The 19,758-nt window shown below is 48.6% G+C and overlaps 1 protein-coding gene across 3 annotated transcripts in view; it reads left to right on the top strand.

Moving 5' to 3' along the window:
* Hhat (hedgehog acyltransferase) overlaps nucleotides 1-19,758 on the top strand; it is a 249,454-nt gene that overhangs the window by 48,012 nt on the left and 181,684 nt on the right. For all 3 annotated transcript variants that reach the window (XM_034513689.2, XM_076941633.1, XM_076941634.1), the window contains one exon: nucleotides 9,035-9,206. In XM_034513689.2, the coding sequence (XP_034369580.1) occupies nucleotides 9,035-9,206 (172 nt within the window). The remainder of the gene's footprint in view (nucleotides 1-9,034; nucleotides 9,207-19,758) is intronic.

Here is a 19,758-nt window from a genome sequence, read left to right as displayed (position 1 = left end):
CTCAAAGTATGGTTCCTATCTGTAGCAGCGTCAGGGAATCAAGATATGAATTCTCAGGCCCTGCCCCAGGCCCCAGGCCTATGCTCATCCAGGCCTTTGGGTTGGAGCTGAGCATTGTGACATGCCAGGTGTCTTGAGAGAGGCTGAGAACCAGTGTCTTGAGTCTGTCAGAGGAGTGGGGTGGAGGCAGGGCGGCACAGGATTGGTGGGCTCAGACCTTCCTGTCTTGCCTCTTGCAATTTCCTTGCCATTGTGAGCTTGGCTCCTTCCCAGATTTCCAGCCTAAACCTTGGCCCCATTCTCCCTCTGGGATGGATAGTAATCCTTAGAGTCGCAGACTAAAGCCATTCAGAAGAAACAAATGCTTTCCTCAGCTGGGTCATGTGCCCAGGGATCTGCCCAGTGGGACCTGCACTTTGTTGGGATGCAAAGTCATTCTTATATTTCTCTTCTCCTTTCCAACTGCAGCCAAGCAGGAACAATAGGACCGTGTAGTCCAGTCTTAGGCCTGGCTCTTGGAAGCAGACTTTGAGGCTGTGGTTCACTCAAACCTTTAGCCAAGGACTGCCTATCTGTTGAGCACCAGTGTGGGGAGGGTAGGTGGGCTCACCCTATAGGGTCAGGGTCTTCTCCGGTCTTCTTTCTTTCTTACGTGGTCTAGTTGCTGAGGTTAGGGACTTTGGAATGGCAAATCAAAACCTTCCTCTATGGTCTGCCCATGTTTATTAAAGTCATCCAAGAAAAATTAAATGCCCAATAAGCCACAGGATAAAATAAATACTAAATAAAAAGCCAGGCTGGGTCTGGAAGTGTTTTTCAGTGGGTAGAGTCTTGCTTTGTAAATGTGAGATCCGAGTTCAGATCCCCAGAGTCCACACAGAGCCAGACATGGTACATGCACACGTGTCATGCCAGGGCTCAGCAGAGTGCCTGAAAACTCCCAGGCCAGCCGGACCGGCGTGCACAAAAGTGAACAGAAGTCTCTGTCTCACGGTGAAAGGCCAGTGCCGACACCTGAGATTGTCTTCTAAGTTCTACCTGTGCTTTGTGGCATGTAATTCCTGCACTCACACGGACATACACACTCAGCTCACACACATTATACACATAGAATAAAAAGGCACGTGACTCCTTCATTTGTCTAGGATGCTGGAGGTGTTCGCATCCTCTGTAAGAGGGAGGAGGCTACAAAGGTCATCTTAGGGGGAAAGACCAGGAAGAGCAATAATGGAACTCTGGAGTGCTCGACTGAATGAGCTTGAGGAGGCTTCACCACCAGGGGGCAGCAGCGCCCTACGTGGAAATAAACTCAGCGGGGACAAGCAGGATCCATGTGGGAATCTGTAACTCCAAGGATTAAAACGAGAGAGGAACATCCCTGCAGAACACATCTGTTACTCCAGTTTTTAGCACATAATTTACACACACAAACTAGGGAAGTGTGGAAGAGGTGACCTCTATACGCTAAAGTGTGTGAACCTTTCATTCATGGAACAAACAAGACGTTTTACCTACTACCTGGCCTCCTTGAAGGCCATTTCTGACGTGTGGAGTGTCGGGAGCCCAGGCCTTAGCTACCTTCCCATTGTACTCCTGGGAAATTCAGATGCTGAGCTGCTGTGGGGCTGAGTCCAGCAGGGCAGTGGAGTCTTTCTCGAGCAGATGTACTGGGGGTCGGGGGCAGATGGAGTTGCAGGCTGAGTGGTGCATCTTGGGACTTCCTTTACCAAGATCTGGTTTCCCACCCTGGAGCCCAGTTCTGGGTTCAAATCCCTGCTCTGCCTTTGGTGAGTTAGCTTTTCTGTGGGTTGCCAGGGTTAGCAGAGCCAGGATTGTTATGAGGAGAGCGTGGTTCCATGATACATGGGTATCATTATGCTTACTATTGTTGCTGTTTTGATTTGAACAAGTGGCACATTTAGGGGACATGGAGACTAGTTTGGAGGCCCCTGTATCCAGCCTGGTGGGCACCCCAGCAGGAAGGGCTGACCTGTATCCAGCCTGGTGGGCACCCCAGCAGAGGGGGCTGACCTGTATCCAGTCTGGTGGGCACCCCAGCAGAGGGGGCTGACCTGTATCCAGTCTGGTGGGCACCCCAGCAGGAAGGGCTGACCTGTATCCAGCCTGGTGGGCACCCCAGCAGAGGGGGCTGACCTGTATCCAGTCTGGTGGGCATCCTAGCAGAGGGGGCTGACCTGTATCCAGTCTGGTGGGCACCCCAGCAGAGGAGGCTGACCTGTATCCAGTCTGGTGGGCACCCCAGCAGAGGAGGCTGACCTGTATCTGGCCTGGTGGGCACCCCAGCAGGAAGGGCTGACCTGTATCTGGCCTGGTGGGCACCCCAGCAGAGGGGCTGACCTGTATCCAGTCTGGTGGGCACCCCAGCAGAGGAGGCTGACCTGTATCTGGCCTGGTGGGCACCCCAGCAGAGAGGCTGACCTGTATCTGGCCTGGTGGGCACCTGAGCAGAGAGGCTGACCTGTAAATGGCCTGGTGGGCACCCCAGCAGAGGGGGCTGACCTGTATCTGGCCTGGTAGGCACCCCAGCAGAGGGGGCTGACCTGTATCTGGCCTGGTGGGCACCCCAGCAGAGGGGGCTGACCTGTATCTGGCCTGGTGGGCACCCCAGCAGAGAGGGCTGACCTGTATCTGGCCTGGTGGGCACCCCAGCAGAGGGGGCTGCACAGTGGCCATCTTTGGCCTCTTTGTGCTGGGCTGTTGGAAGGGACCAGGGAATCACTGCAGGCAGGATGGGCATGACTGAGAGTGGTTGGCAGGGCCAGGGCAAGAGGGAGGTGTTGGCATCTTAGAAGTGCCATGGAGAGTCAGGGGTTTCCAGGTCAGGAGACAGCCAGAATGATACTGTCTGTTCTTTAAAGGTCAAATCAGTGCTACAGTTTTTCATTCACATTATCTTCAAACCCTGAGAGAGACTAGAAAGCAGATGGAAGCAAAGACAGATGTGTGGAAGGCAGGTGGGGAGGACAGAGTGAAGACAGGAGCGAGGATGGTGGGCAGGGAGGACGGAGTGAAGACAGGAGCGAGGATGGTGGGCAGGGAGGACGGAGTGAAGACAGGAGTGAGGATGGTGGGCAGAGGATGGAGTGAAGACAGGAGCGAGGATGGTGGGCAGGGAGGACAGAGTGAAGACAGGAGCGAGGATGGTGGGCAGGGAGGACGGAGTGAAGACAGGAGCGAGGATGGTGGGCAGGGAGGACGGAGTGAAGACAGGAGCGAGGATGGTGGGCAGAGAAGATGGAGTGAAGACAGGAGCGAGGATGGTGGGCAGGGAGGACGGAGTGAAGACAGGAGTGAGGATGGTAGGCAGGGAGGACAGAGTAAAGAGGGAGCGTGGAAGGCAGGTGGGGAGGACAGAGTGAAGACAGGAGTGTTGGAACTGGTGCTGGAGAGGGAGCGTGGAAGGCAGGTGGGGAGGACAGAGTGAAGACAGGAGTGTTGGAACTGGTGCTGGAGCTTGGTTGTTAGAGTGCTTACCTAGCACTCCTGAGGCCCTAGTTTAATTCCCAGCATCATACCAGGCATAGTAGCTCAGGCCTGGAATCCTGCCATTTGGGCGTTGGAGACATGATGATCAGAAATTTAAGATCAAGAGCTGGGGAGTTAGTTCAGTGGGTAATGTGCTTGCTGTGCAAACATGGGGACTTGGGTTTCAGTCCCGGTGGCACACATAAAAGCTGAGTGTGCCAGTGTACCTGTGTAACCCTGGTGCTTGGGGTGGAGGTGGGGCAGGTGAACCTTGGTGTTGGATGGATCAGTGTGTCTCTAATCGCAGATGCAGGTGCAGTGAGAGGCTCCGACTCAGTCAATCAATCAATCAGTCATCAGTCTGTCAGTCAGTCAGTCAATCAATCAGTCAGTCAATCAATCAGTCAGTCAATCAATCAATCAATCAGGTAAAGAGTGATAGATGAAGACATTGGATATTGGACTGTGGTTTTCATGGGTAGACACACACACACACACACACACACACACACACACACAGACAGACATGAGCGCTGGCATGCACAATTCAACACCAACCAGGGCTACATGTAACATTTAGGATATTGCCTTGAAAAAAGAAAAAAAAAAAAAAGACAATCTTGCCATGCTGACTTGGTGTGACAGAGCTAAAGAGGACAGAATGTGTCTGGTGGGCATAAGTGTCAACCTGTTGGGTTGCCACTCCTTTGGACCCTTTCATAGGGCTCGCATATCAGATACCTGAATATCAGATATTTACATTGCAATTAATAACAGTAGCAAAATTACAGTTATGAAGTAGCAACTAAGTACTTCTGTGGTTGGGGATCACCACAACACGAGGAACTGTGTTAAAGGGTCGCCATAGCATTAGGAAGGCTGAGAACACTACACTAGAGGCTCTGGCTGCCCAAATCTGGTTCATGGCAGCTGTGCCAGCTGCCAGTTTGGTGTACTTACTGGGAGAGAGCAGTGGACATCACTGGCTCTGCCTTGGGTGGCTGGATTGGGGACATCGATGCTGGGCCTGAGTAAGAAGCATTTCATGGAGAGGAGATTAGGGACTTGGGCAACACAGAGAAGCAACTCCGACTCTGGAGGAGCATAGGTTGAGTAGGTGTGTTCCCGTACCCGCAGACAGACATCCTGACCCAGGAAAGGCCTTGGCTGCTTTCAGGCATATGTATGGCTCCAGTGCAAAGGATGAGAACCTTTCATCTGATGACAACTGCCATCCTCAGTCTTCACAGCATCACTGAGGGAGAAAGACGACATTCCCTTTTATGCAATTTGCATGAAATGAGATTTTAAATCGTGATGCGTTTTAAAGTACACTTGGCAGACGAGCTAATGCGTGTTTTTCAGTGGAGTCTGAGCTGGAAATCCCACCGTGGCAGTTTCCAGCGATCTTAAGGTTGACAATCTCCTCAGTTGGAAATGACTCAAATGGAATGCTCTCTGTGCAGCATTGAGGGTGAGTACTGTGTGCAGCCTGTCCCTCCTGCTGCGAGGCAAGGCACAAATGACGAGCAGTAAGAGACTCCACTACATCGAAGTGTAAGTGGACTGTCAGGATTCCCAACCTTCCAGAAAGGCACATGTGTGTGCAAGTGCATGTGTGTGTGCACATGTGTTTGAGTGTGTGTATCATGTGTGTACATGTGTGTGCACATGTGTGTGTGTATGCATGTGTGTAGGAGCCAACACTTTTTTTTTTTAAGATGGGGTCTCTTGCCAGCAGCTTACCATGTAGGTAGGATAGGCTGACTAGCCATAGCTCTGATGCTCTTGTCTCTGCCTCCTCAGTTCTGGGATTAGAGTGTGTATTATCATGCCTGGCTTTTTCTATGGATTCTGGGGACCATGCTTGGCTGTTTATTTGACTAGACTTTGAGTTACTCAGCCATCTCCCCACCCCTGAATAAAAGCCTTCCTATTTTCTTCTTTAGAAAAGAGTGACTTGGCAGGGCAGTTGGGTAATGACCTTTTCCTGGGTGCATCTGTGGCTGTAGGAGAGCTGTAGGAGATGCTCTGTCCTTCCTGGCAGAGGTGACAACGACATATTCCTTTTTCTTTCTTTCTTTTTTTTTTTTTTTTTTTTTTTTTTTTGGTTTTTCGAGACAGGGTTTCTCTGTGTAGCCCTGGCTGTCCTGAAACTCACTCTGTAGACCAGGATGGCCTCGAACTCAGAAATCCACCTGCCTCTGCCTCCCAAGTGCTGGGATTAAAGGCGTGTGCCACCACCGCCCGGCGACATATTCCTCAAAGAAGAGTAGGGAATGTTTAGTTGGGCTCCCAGGAGGTAGGTATAGTTGTCATCACAAAGCTTTTGCTTCATAGGTATTTGTGTCATTTTGAACTGCCTGTGGCTTGGGGACACTTAGCAGAGCCTCCAAACTGGCCTTTTGCTGAGTGGCAAGCTGAGGAGGTGAATTTTCCTGCCATCACCTACATGTTGTCTCTGCTCACTAGGTTGGTACTGTGCACCAGCAAGGTCCCGGCATCCCAGATGCATGCTGGGCTTTTGGGGACCTGGGCTGCAGGCTGTGTGCACAGCACCTGTTAGAAGCTGGACAGATTCAGGTGTATGTGAGAACTGCTATGTGGTAACAAACCTCTTGAGGCTGTTAGCACGTTCATCTAGACAGGTTGCTTCAGTGCAGCACCAAGCAAGCCCAACTTCATCTAGAGTGTCTTAGGGTTTTACTGCTGTGAACAGACATCATGACCAAGGCATCTCTTATAAGGACAACATTTAATTGGGGCTGGCTTACAGGTTCAGAGGTTCAGTCCATTATCATCAAGGTGGGAACATGGCAGCATCCAGGCAGGCATGGTGCAGGAGGAGCTGAGAGTTCTGCATCTTCATCTGAAGGCTGCTAGCAGAATACTGGCTTCCAAGCAGCTAGGATGAGGGTCTTAAGCCCACACCCACAGTGACACACCTACTCCAACAAAGCCACACCTCCAAATAGTGCCACTCCCTGGGTCAAGCATATACAAACCATCACATAGAGGTAACTTGATGCCAGTTGCCGTGTTGTGGATTCTTATAGCCCCGACTTACCTGCATAGTGAGGTGACCCCACAGTGGGGTGACTCCACAGTGAGGTAATCCATATAGTGAGGTGACTCCATGTTGGTTAGGATTTATTTATTTATTTATTTATTTGTCAATTTGACACAAGCGGGATCATCTGGGAAGAGGGAATGAACCTTAGTTGAGAAAATATCCCCATCAGATTAGTCTGTGGGCAAGCCTGTGGGGCACTTTCTTGATTAATGGTTGATGTGGAAGGGCCCAGCTCACTGTGGGCAGTGCTACCCCCGGGCAGGTGGTTCTGGGTAGTGTAAGAAAGCAGGCTGAGCAAGCCACGAGGAGCAGGCCAGTGGGCAGCTCTATCCACACATGGTCTCTGCTTCAGTTCCTGTTCTGACTTCCCTGCATGATGAAGTGGAAGATGGAAGGTAAATACACCCTGTCTTCCTCCAGTTGTTTTCTTCATGGTCTTTGGCACAGTAAGTGAAAGCAAGCTAAGACACCCCCTCACTGAGGTGATCCTCATTATGATGTCACACAGTCAAGTGGCTCATACAGTGAGGTTAAGCCATCTAGTTGACAGCCCACGGCAATGTGAACCCCCGGTGAAGTGAAGCCACCCAGCGAGGTGACTTCCCCATAACAAAGTGACCCTCACAGTGAGGTTTCTCCGACAGTGATATGACCCCACACAGTGAGGTGATCCCGCATAGTGAGGGGATTCCCCCATAGTGAGGTGATCCTGCATAGTGAGGTGACTCCACATAGTGAGATGATCCTGCATAGTGAGGTGATCCCCCATAGTGAAGTGACTCCACATAGGTGACTCCCCATAGTGAGATGATCCCACATAGTGAAGTGACCCCACATAGTGAGGTGATCCCGCATAGTGAGGGGATTCCCCCATAGTGAGGTGATCCTGCATAGTGAGGTGACTCCACATAGTGAGATGATCCTGCATAGTGAGGTGATCCCCCATAGTGAAGTGACTCCACATAGGTGACTCCCCATAGTGAGATGATCCCACATAGTGAAGTGACCCCACATAGTGAGGGGATCCCACATAGTGAGGTGATTCCCCCATAGCGAGGTGATTTCTGCATAGTGAGGTGACCCCACATAGTGAGGGGATCCCCCATAGTGAGGTGACCCCACATAGTGAGGTGATCCCACATAGTGAGGTGACCCCACAGTGAGTTGACCTCACAGTGAGGTGACCCTGCACAGTGAGGTGACCCCACACAGTGAGGTGACCCTCCACAGTGAGGTGACCCCACATAGTGAGATAACCCTCCACAGTGAGGTGACCCCACATAGTGAGGTGACCCAACATAGTGAGGTGACCCTCCACAGTGAGGTGACCACACAGCCAGGAAGTGGTGGTGGAAGGGCTCTCTGACAACATTACTCACACAGGTTGATCTCCCTAATGCGAAAGTCTGGAATCCTGCACAATTCCAACGGCTTCTGAACAGTTTCAGATGCTCAGCGGGAACAGTCTGTGAGGATATTCAAAACTCAAGATCTGAGTCTTGGGATCCCCGGTGGTTTAGATAAAGGATATCCAGGACAGTGGAAACACCTACCTTGCATTCAGTGTGGGGTCTGCTCTAGTGCTGTCTTGTGACCAGTGTCCTGAGAAAAGAAGGTGAAGCCACACCCAGGAATAGCTGTTAGCATGGCTGCTAACGCTTTAAATGTGTGGGTGCTGGACTTCACACTCACATCTTGCCATCACCCCTTAACTTTCACCTTATTTTGAGGAAACCAAGACCTGGAGAGATTGAGAAATTTCTCAGGATTGTGTAGCTGTGTGGTTGATGATAGGCTCTGGCCTATTATGCTGAGACACTTGTCTCAGCTGAGTATATATTCTTCTTCCTCTTCCTCCTCTTCCTCCTCTTTTTCACCCTCTTTCTCCTCCTCCTCTTCTTCCTCCTCTTCCTCCTCCTCCTCTTCTTCCTCCTCTGCTTCCTCCTCCTCCTCCCACTCCTCCTCTTCCTTCTCTTCTTCTTGGAAAAAGGCAGGCTGACTGACAGACATGCTTAACTCTTCCAGGTCACTCACTCCATCCCTGGTGTCTCCCTCTTTTTCTGTTTTTGCCATATCCTGACTAATAATATCTCAGACATGAGTCGGGTGGTGGATGGAAACCAGCAGACTGATGAGGACCCAAAGAGAGGCAGTTTCAGGAGGCAGAGTGTCTGAAGTCTTGGCCCAGACTGGGTTGTCTCTGGTCAAGGCTTGGTAGCAGGATGCAGAAATTGGAATTGTTCTTGGCTCTGGGGTATTATAGTGGCCCACCTGTTCTTGTTCTGGGGTCAGTTTCTGCAACTTTCTTACCCAGGAAAATTGAGTGTCCCCAAGGCACACCCCCCCATACCTTATCAGTAGAAACAGCAATGATAATTTGCACAAACCTTAACAGACACATCACAGGAGAGACGTTCTGCACAGTTTGGGACCAAGCATCATCTGACGCGGCCTTCTCTGTTGTCCCTTCTTTAGATGCAGCAGCCGGAGCTCAGCTCTCTGCAGCACAGCCTCTGCATTCTAGCCAAGGGCCTGGGCCGCCTGCTCTGCTGGTGGTGGCTGGCAGAACTGATGATACACCTCATGTACATGCATGCCCTCTACAGCAGCATCCCCCTCCTGGAGAGTGTTTCCTGCTGGACCTTAGGTAATTGTGGGAACTGCCAAGATTTTACATCTGGGAGAAGCTTGGTGTGGTTGATGAGGACGGGCCATGACACGTGAACTGAGTCCTGAATGAGTGACCCCTCCTTGGGATGGAATTGACAGAGTGTGACTAGACCTACATCTTCACAAGAGGCTGCGTTAGTGGGAGAGAGCTGAGTTGCTGGCCAGCTCAGGAGGCTGTTCTGTGAGCTGGAGCTCTGAGACCCACAGGCTGCACCGTTCCTTTGCCTGTGAGCTTTGAAGTTGGGTAGTTATAGGTCTGGATCCCATCTCTCTCAGACACGGGTGGGCAGCCTTTGGTGGAGCTTACACCTGTCTGAATACCTTCATCTAAGAAAATGAGGCCTGTCCTGTACAGCTATGCTGGAGGTTTAGTGAAGGGCTGTACCTTTTGGATGGGCCTCACAATATGTCCTATGTAGAGTAAGTGATATATGTGTGTTCATGGGGTGTGCACATGTCCTGTAGATACAGTAGATGGTATATGTGTGTAGATGGGGTATACACATGTTCTGTAGATACAGTAGATGGTATATGTGTGTACATGGGGTGTACACATGTCCTGTAGATACAGTAGATGGTATATGTGTGTACATGGGGTGTACACATGTCCTGTAGATACAGTAGATGGTATATGTGTGTAGATAGGGTGTACACATGTCCTGTAGATACAGTAGATGGTATATGTGTGTTCATGGGGTGTGCACATGTCCTGTAGATACAGTAGATGGTATATGTGTGTACATGGGGTGTACACATGTCCTGTAGATACAGTAGATGGTATATGTGTATAGATGGGGTGTACACATGTCCTGTAGATACAGTAGATGGTATATGTGTGTACATGGGGTGTACACATGTCCTGTAGATACAGTAGATGGTATATGTGTGTGCATGGGGTGTGCACATGTCCTGTAGATACAGTAGATGGTATATGTGTGTGCATGGGGTGTACACATGTCCTGTAGATACAGTAGATGGTATATGTGTGTGCATGGGGTGTGCACATGTCCTGTAGATACAGTAGATGGTATATGTGTATATATGGGGTGTACATATGTACGCATGCACATGTATGTCTCTGTCGGTCTCCTTTGCTTGTTGGCATCTTTCTCTATCCTGCTTGCAAGGTAGGCATGGGAGTCTTACGTCCTCAGAAGGATACAGTCTCCAGGTACAGGATTTGTCTGGAGAAAACCATTTGTGAAAACCACTGTCCTTCATTCCTTTGCCCTCACAGCAGAGGCCACACAAACTGTGACCTGGTCTCCATCTTCCCTTACCCTGCTCAGTCCCTCTGGGGACCTCTTGCTTGGCTGGTCTCTGTGTGTAGAGGCAGTGAGCCCTTGAGACGGGCGACTTTATTCCACCGAGAATATGTTCTGTTTTGTGGTATTAGATGTGAAAATTTTGGCCAGGCACACAGCCACCTGTCTGAGTCCTTCGAGGGTGTGTGAGACCCTGCTCTCATACACGCACCCAGACAGGGACTGCCCAGCTCTCGTGCATATGCATGGTCAGACTTACACACTTACACCAAGTCAGTTTTCCATCAGGGTGACGTACTTTTTTTGCTCCTCTGAACAGGGTTTGAGTTTCCGCTGTTTGTGTCTCACTGACACTTGATTTCGGCTTTTAATTTTGAAGGCCTGATGAATATGAATTATACCTCATTGCTTCTGCCAAAATGCACAGGGTTTAATGCGTAGGACCCAAAGCCTTCTAAACTATGCAACAGAAATAAATCTTCTGAAATCGCTGGGCGGTGGTGGCACACGCCTTTAATCTTAGCACTTGGGAGGCAGAGGCAGGTGGATTTCTGAGTTCAAGGCTAGCCTGGTCTACAGAGTGAGTACCAGGACAGACAGCCAGGGCTACACAGAGAAACACTGTCACGAAAAAGCAAAAAAAAAAAAAAAAAAAAAAAAAAAAACTCCTGAAATCATTCTGTTCATACCTGTGCAAAGGCAAACAGTGCCCCATGGGAAGTGACTTTACTCACCACTCATTTAGGGTCAGGTTGCTTCACTCATGTCCCTGTGGTTTACAGCATCTGTTGCCCTGAGACCACATGGCCCATGTGCTAACCATGACAATGGTGCCAGCATTGCTTTGAAATGAATTGTCACTATTGTGACTCCCCCTCCCCCCCCCCCCCCGCCCCAGGTTCTCCCAGTGTGACCTTGGTTGATTTGGAACTTGCTTATGTAGAATAGTCTAGCCTTGAACTCACAGCCTCCTGAGTTCTGGGGTTAAGGGCATGAGTCACCACACCTGACAGATTATGTCATTACTACCTAAGCAGTTTGGTCTTTAAAATGAAGAATCTTATTGTCCCCCAGTGGCATCCAATGTCCCCCAGAAGGCCAGAGAATGGCTTCATCAGCACACGTAGGAGATGGCTCTTCTCCCCAGGCTGATGTATTTCTTAAGGTTCTGGTAAGTGGAATGTCTTAGGGCCCTCTTAGAGACAAACAGCACATCACACCGAGTAACTCTGCCAGCATTTGTGCTGCCCCCAACTATTCTTTTACTCCTTTATGTGTCCCTGACAGCACCAGGCACTTTACCACACACACCTGGGAGACTGTGGTATTAGAGTTTCCCAACGCTCCCAAGACGAACAATGCTGCCAGCTGCCACCCCCTTTGTAGGAAGTCTAGAATGACTGGTGCGCGCACCCTTATGGATAACCAGAGTTAGATTCCATGGAGTCCTTCTGTGCATGATTTTATCTTTACTTATAGCTGAGTAGTATTCCATGGTGTGTATGTACCACATTGTTATTGTTCATTCGTCTGTTGAAGGACTTTTATTTTGATTCTATTACCTGTTACCTGGCTATTGTGAATAGGGCAGTTATGAGCATTGCCAAGTGTTTGTGGAGTAGGCAAACACTTTTTTTTGTCCCTTAGGCGTGTGCCAAGGATGCTATGGCTGGGCCATAGGATAGACTTATCTTCAGGTATGGCTGGGCCACATGGTAGACTTATTTTCTGTTTTTGAGAATTCTGCATACTGATTTCCAGAGTGGTCTCCGCACTAATTTGCATTTCCCCTCCCAACTTCAAGGCTTTATTTAAGCATTCTTCTTAGTAAACCCCGCTCCCCAACACACACACACACACACACACACACACACACACACACACACACACACACACTTTAAATGCAGAGGTTATCTATCTGCTTGGGAAGCTGAGAATTTTTACACCCCATCTCTCTCTGCTTTGAGTTTCACTCCATGTTCCTGTCTCAAACCCGGCTCTGCTCTGCGTACAGATTGTGCAGCTGGAGCACACAGAAGTTAGGCTGCCTTTTTATCCACAAATGGTAGGGAGAACAAGCCGCCAGGGCCTGGTGTGGCTCTGCAGGGTGGACTTGTCCGGAGCTCTGGTTGTCTCCCCTACTTCCTTCTGAACTGAGCCATCCCACCAAATGCCCTGGGATCCATGAGAACCTTGCAGAAACCCCATTAGCTGTGATTGCAGGTTATGAACCCGTCACTTACCCTCTGTGTGCTCAGATTGGATGAGCCTTTCCCTTCTTAGAGATGTTATATTTGAAGTCTTCCAAATGCATATCTGTTTATGGAAACATCTGGAGTTAAAACAGACTGTGAGGAATGCACTGATTGGGACTTCTGCTTTCCGGGTGAACGCCTGTTGTAGAAAGGTGTGACCTCACTGGAAACAGCGTGTTCCCGACAGCCAGGCGGCTTGGCTTCCCTAAGCTTCTCAAGCAGACTACGCCTCCTAAACGCATGTCCTTTGGTTTCTGTTGTGTCTGTTTGTCTGTCCTTTAGCCTTTTTCCTTGCTTCCTAGGCCCCACATGCTGGGCACATCTTTAAATACAGCAGGCGCGGCTTCACCTGGGTGCTTTCCTTAGCTGTTCCTTCAGGGTGGAACGCCCTTTCCTGTCTCTGACCTCTTGACATTCCCATTGAGTTTAAATGTCACTCTCCCTTAGAAGCTTTCCTTGTGACCCAAACAGAAGCAGCCCCCCCCCCCCCCCCCATGTTCCCTGCACCCTCCAGGTTCTCAGCACAGGGCTTGTCAGACCTGAACCTCCCTTGGCTTCTCTGTCTCCCACCACACAGATAAGATCCCATTGGGCTTCTCCACCGCAGGATCCTAGCGCCTCCGACAGCAGTGAGCTGGTTGACTCTATATGTGCTTGTTAAGTGTGAGCGGTGCAGTTGGTCAGGCACACACCTCTGTTGCTACAAGCAGCTATTCCAGGACTGGGGATGGCTCAGCTGCTGATCGTGTAAGCACCAGGCTCTGAACTCAGATCTCCAGCACTCCTAAAAAAGCCCAATGTGGTTTCCTGTATCTTCACCCTGGCACCATGGGGAGAAGGGTTTGCAGAGTCCTGAGGATTGCTGGGCTTGCTAGCCAGCCACTCTAGCAAAAGTTGTGGTGAGCTCCAGGTTCAGCAAGAGAACACACACACACACCATGTGTTCTCAAGCATGTTTGGGGTCTGAACATGTGACTTTTAGTTACACTCGGAGCATGTGACTTTTAGTTATACCTTGTGTTTGCAAATTGTTGGTTTGGAAAAAAAACCACTGATCTCATAATTTCAATGTGTTTACCTAGAAATGAACAAGACATGGGATTGATTCCCGGCACTCACACGGTGGCTCACAACCATCTGTAACTCCAGTTCTGGGAGACCAATGTTCTCTTCTGGCTTCCACGGACACCAGGCACACATGTGGTATACATACATACACACAGCCAACCACCATACACAGAAAAATAATAAATAAAATAAAAATTAAAGAAGTGCCAGGTGGTGCCTCCAAAGACAGCCATGTCTACAATCTCTATGGGACTGCACAGCCCTGTACGGGGACTGGTGCCGTCAGTACACGGTCCACCAGAGGACAGCTAGGCTCCTGTGTCCTAATGGTGCAGGCTGGGGGGCAGCGTCAGTGAGCTAGTCCCTTGAGAAGCAGCCCCATTCAAGTAGCACAGCTGCATCTGGGAGGTTATATAACATTTCAGCGATTTCCTGTAGAGAGAGGGAAAGGGAAGGAAAGAGAGGGGGAGGAGGAGGTATAGAGAGAGGAAGAGACAGAAGAGGGAGAAAGGGACAGGAGAGATCTGAATTAGTGGTTTAGGGTGCATATACTAGAAATGGCCAGGAGGTGGCAGTAGAAGCTCGATAGTCTTTAGATGAAAAATTTTTAGAAATCAAGATAAAATTTTATTAGCCTAATATTTAGCCTCCCTTTAGAAGTTGACAAATTATTTTAATGTGGTGGTGGTAGTGGTGTGTGTGTGTATAAATGTATGTGTATGAGTGTTTATGTATAAGTATATGGATGTATGTGTGTATGTGTGTACATGTGTGTGTCTGTGTATACACATGTGTGAGTGTACATCTGTGTATGAGTATGTATGCATGTATATATGTGTATATGTCTGTACATGTGTGCATATGCATGTGTATGAACATATGCATGTGGGGGGGGGTGGGGAAGAGATGTTTTTGTATTTGTTGTTTCTATACCTGAGAGGATATCCATTCTCATCCCAGCTTTCAAGATACACCTGAATGTCCTCATGTTGGGACTTTAGACTCCTTTTAATGAAATTCCCCAGTAAAATTAACAATTCTCTAGTAGAAATTCTTATTTCAGTTTCCTCAGGTTTATAGATTTCAAGCAGAACACGTTTTTACATAGACTGCAGACAGCGTCTCGTCATGGTGAACGCATGATAGATTCAGGCACAGAGACAGGGGGGACGATGTGAGAAAGGAGGTTTGGCAGTGTGGGTGGACAAGGGGGAGTTCAGATGAAGCAGAAAACCTGGAGTGTACTGGAGTCTCTTTCAAGGCCTTACCTGTGCACTGGTGGGGGCCGAGTGTAGACACACCTGTCTCCTAAGGGAGATCGGTCCAGGGTTTGGTAGCTCAGAGTTGTGCTCTCTGTATGTCGATCAAAGTGGAATGCCTTCAAAGCCATCCACCTGCTTTTGCTAATTCTGTAACATCTCGAGGAGAAGGGAGATGTTTGACACTTGATAATTGTTTTGGAAAAAACACCGACACCAATGTTCGGCAGACAGCACAGGACCCTCTTCCTCTTCCGTCCTTTTGAAATGTTAAACATTTAAAGGCTTGTTGAGATATGGCTGAAAACATTAATTTTTATAATTTCTCTCCTTGGATTGGGATCCTACATTTATTTAAAATTAATGTAGTGTGAACATGAAGGTTCTCTGGAGTTTACCGCCGAGGAGCTTGGCTGTTCAGCTACGGCTACTCCATGCGGTGAGAGGGTAATTTCACAGTGAGTGCTTGCAGATAGGAAGAGACGCCCTCCTGACGAGTCATTGGAAGGGGGTGTTGGGTCCAACTGACACCAGCTAGTCTCTGCTACCATCTCCCCTTCCCCTGACAGCCCTCAGGGTGTCATGGTTTCTATTGATTGAGCCCTAAAGACCTGGATTACAGATAATTTCTTAGACACATGAAATAGGCAAATCTTCCCTTTAAGCAGAATTGAATGGGATGTCTGAAATTATCAGTTGTGCCGGGGAGATGATATTTCCTTTTGTGGAAGAATTCTTTCTTCCTTGAAGGGAACACAATAGAATCCTTTCATTTTGAACATTTTCAGTGCTTTTGCCACAGATTTTGCACATCATCCCTCCTGGGTAAAGTGACTCACCGGCTCCAGTTGAAAATTTACTCTTCAGAGTCTCAGAATACTTGGTTGTGTGTACAACTCTCTTTTTATCCCACATCTCCTAGAGGCTTGTTTGGTTGGGTGTATGTCCTGTTATTTTGTGAGATCTTTTGTTTTAATTAAAATTTAAAAATTGACAGTTGTACTGGCTGGTTTTGTGTATCGACTTGACACAAGCTGGAGTTACCACAGAGAAAGGAGCCTCCCTTGAGGAAATGCCTCCATGAGGTCCAGCTGTAAGGCATTTTCTCAATTAGTGATCAAGGGTGGGAGAGCCCATTGTGGGTGGTGCCATTTCTAGGCTGGTAGTCCTGGGTTCTATAAGAAAGCAAGCTGAGCAAGCCAGGGGAAGCAAGCCAGTAAGTAACATCCCTCCATGGCCTCTGCATCAGCTCCTGCTTCCCGACCTGCTTGTGTTCTAGTCCTGACTTCCTTTGGTGATGAACAGCAATGTAGAAGTGTAAGCTGAATAAATCCTTTCCTCCCCAGCTTGCTTCTTGGTCATGATGTTTGTGCAGGAGTAGAAAGCCTGACTAAGACAACAGTCTCATACATGCGCATAGTAGATTTTGGTCATTTTCACTCCCTTTACTCTCTCTTGTCCACACTCCTTTCTAACAAGCCCTCTCCATGCCTCCATGTCATGTGTCCCCCACTGAGTTAAACTGGGGTTGCTTGTGGCTACACAGCTGAAGAAAAGGACCCCATCCCCCAGTAGCCGTTGACAGTCCCTCAGGGAGGAGTGTGGTCTTGCAGCCCCTTCTATGTTAGAATGCTGATGGATTCAGTCTTGTGCAGGTCTTGTTAACCAGAGCTCCGGTAAGTCCGTGAGTCCAGCGCCATGCTGTGTTCAGAAGACATCCTTTATAGCGCCTCCCCCCAGCTCTTAATTATTTCTTGTCCATCTTCTGTGGTGTTCTGCAAACCTCAGAAGGAATGAGGTAGATGTCTCATCTTTTTTTCTCAGGCCGCAACCAGATATGAGTCTCTGTGCTAATTGCTGTGTTCTGCAATAAGAAGCTTCTTGGAGGAAGGTGATAGAAACACAGGCACTTTGACTGCCTATTTAGTAGTAGGTTCCCTGGGGGAGAGTGACGCCCTCTTCCTCCTTCTAAATGTGCACGCGCGCGCGCGCGCGCGCGCGTGCGTGTGTGTGTGTGTGTGTGTGTGTGTGTGTGTGCTCACGCATCTGCTTGTCTATATCTGTGCCATGAGTGTGCTGAGCCTGTGGGGGACAGAAGACAGTGTCAGAACCTGCCAGATGTGGGTGCTGGGAGCTGAACCTGGGTCCTCTGCAAGAGCAGCAGATGCTCTAACCACTGAGCTGCCTCTCCAGCCCTCTGTGGGATCTTTTTTTGATGTTTGTTTGTTTGTTTGTTTTTGAGACAGGGTTTTTTTTTTTATTATTTTTATTTTTTTTATTAGATATTTTATTTACACTTCAGATACCATCCCCTTTCCCCATTCCCCCCACCCCTTAGAAAACCCCTATCCCATGCCCCCTTTTCCTTTTTGCATTTATACATTTTTTTTTTTAAATAATGTTAATCATAAGCGTTATAAGTTTGGAATTGTTCAATCAGAGGTGTAACCCACTGACCGACCTAGATATAACAACTATCTTTGACTGGTGGAGATACATGAATATCTGCCTCCCTGTGAGACAGGGTTTCTTTGTATAGCTCTGACTGTCCTGCACTCTCTCTGTAGACTAGGCTCACCTTGAACTCACAGAGATCTTCCTGTCTCTGCTTCCCAGGTGCTGGAATTAAAGGTGTGTGTTACTACACCCAGCCCTGTGGGGTCTTCTCAATGGGTATATTCTGGATTAGGTGTGAGCTGATGCCAGTAGATTGTAATTGTGCCATGATGACGATGAGAAATAAAGTTTATTGCCCTAAACTCCTGATTTAGCATGCCTGTTCTGTTTACCGCCGTACTCAGGGTTTCTGTGTTAATATTTCCCCGTATTAAAATGCTTCAGCATACACTGTGCTTAAGGAAGGTTTTGTTGAGTCTTCTTCACTTTCACTGGACACAGTGATCTTCTGCATGATGTGTAATGATAAAGGTAGTTGATAAGGGTAAACAATTAAGATTTACTGTTCTATAGTGGTAACTCTGTCCTCAGCAGGATAGCCATTCTCAAAAGAGAAATTGGTCATTTAAACCTTATACGAGGAAACATTTTAGAACTCAATTTTGCCACATTTAGTACCCAGAGAGTGAGCAGCTTGGGAGTCAACACTCCTCTGAGTTAATTTTGTTCCTTTTGACCCTGAGAGAATTAGCCGGAGGGTTAGAAGTATCTCGGCAGAAGACACAATTACCTGGGAGAAATTTGTTTTTTAGCTGCTGGGAATAGAGGGCTTCAGTTTCATCACTTTCTCCCGCCACGTGAGGAGAGTGACGGCAGACCCTGAGGGGTTAGACACAGCTGCTGAAGTCCTGTTCGGGACACAGACATGAGGCCCAACTGACCTTCTTAACCTTGACTGAGATCTTCCTTTGGGTTCTTGGCGGCTGAGGTCCTGGTTGTCCTCTCTTCACCTCTGTCTCTTCTAGGTGAGGCGTCTCTGAGTGTCTTGTCTTCACTGAGCTTGAGTCAGGAAGGGGCTGCTGTTCCCAGGTGCTGATCTGCACCTCCCTTGTTTCTCGCAGTTTTGTTCTTTGAGGCTGGCTTGGTGAGGACCTCCAGACTGTTCTCTGTGTTTGCTTTTTCCTGCATACAATACCCTCCTTTGGCATTAAACACTAGTTGGTTGCCCAGCCTTCTGGCCCTTTACATACAGGCGCAGGCTTCATGTCCACCCTGGGACTGGGCCTCAGTCTGGCAAGTCAGCTGGCTCAGCTGGTAGATTCCTCTCCTCTGATGGCTGCTGGGTACCACTACTACAAATTAAGATTGAATACAATCTTAAATTTTAAAAGATTTATTTTAAATTATGTGTATGTGTGTGCAGTGCCCCTGGAGGCCAGAAGATGTCAGAACTGCCGGAAGTGGAGTTACAGATGGTTGTGAGTTTCCATGTGGGTGCTGGGAACTGAGTCCAGGTGCCCTGTAAGAGCAGTGAGTGCGCCTAATGACTGAGACACCTCTACACACACACACACACACACACACACACACACACACACACACACACGGGACTTGTAAAATGTGATGAAGACGCTATAAGTGTCTATCTGTCCTGTAGTTTAAGATGTAAAAAGACCAACAGAGTTGCAACCCCTGGGCCTTTCCCTTAGTCACAGCTGATGACTTGACTTGAGTGGTTTTTATTTTTATATATTTCTTTTCTTCTTCTCTGTTTTGTGTGCCTTGATATGCCTGTCAGTAGTTAGCCAGATGTGTGAGTTCTGGGGCAGGACTGTCTGTGCCCTACTGAAGCAGCTCCGACACCCACTAGGAGAGCTCCGGGACCCTGCTTTGTCCCTTCTGCCTGGCTACCAAGCACCACCGTAAGACACAGCCTGGCTTCCTGTTCTCTGGGAACCTGCACTCATCAGGAATTATAGAGCAGGTTGTCCCCACCATTGCTCTGGAGCTATGGAGTCTGCTCTTGCTTCCCTTGTAAAGCACTTGTGTTAATATTTGCCACCCTGGAAGCCCTGATGGCGCCCCCCCAGCACTTCTGTATTATATTTTTCTTCCTTCTCTCATTCTTTCACTCACACTGGATAATATCCAGGAGAGATGTGAATACTGCAAACCTTGGATTGTACTAAGTGCTATGCATAATGTGCTGTTTCCTGAATGTACGTGCCTATCATAAAGGTTCATTTACAAATTAGGCTCACCAAGAGACTGACAGGAAACAATTA

This window comes from Arvicanthis niloticus, chromosome 10 (genome assembly GCF_011762505.2).
Source record: "Arvicanthis niloticus isolate mArvNil1 chromosome 10, mArvNil1.pat.X, whole genome shotgun sequence".
Lineage (NCBI taxonomy): Eukaryota > Metazoa > Chordata > Mammalia > Rodentia > Muridae > Arvicanthis > Arvicanthis niloticus.
The sequence above is the reverse complement of the archived record's forward strand: the minus strand, read 5'-3'. Positions and strand labels throughout refer to the sequence as shown.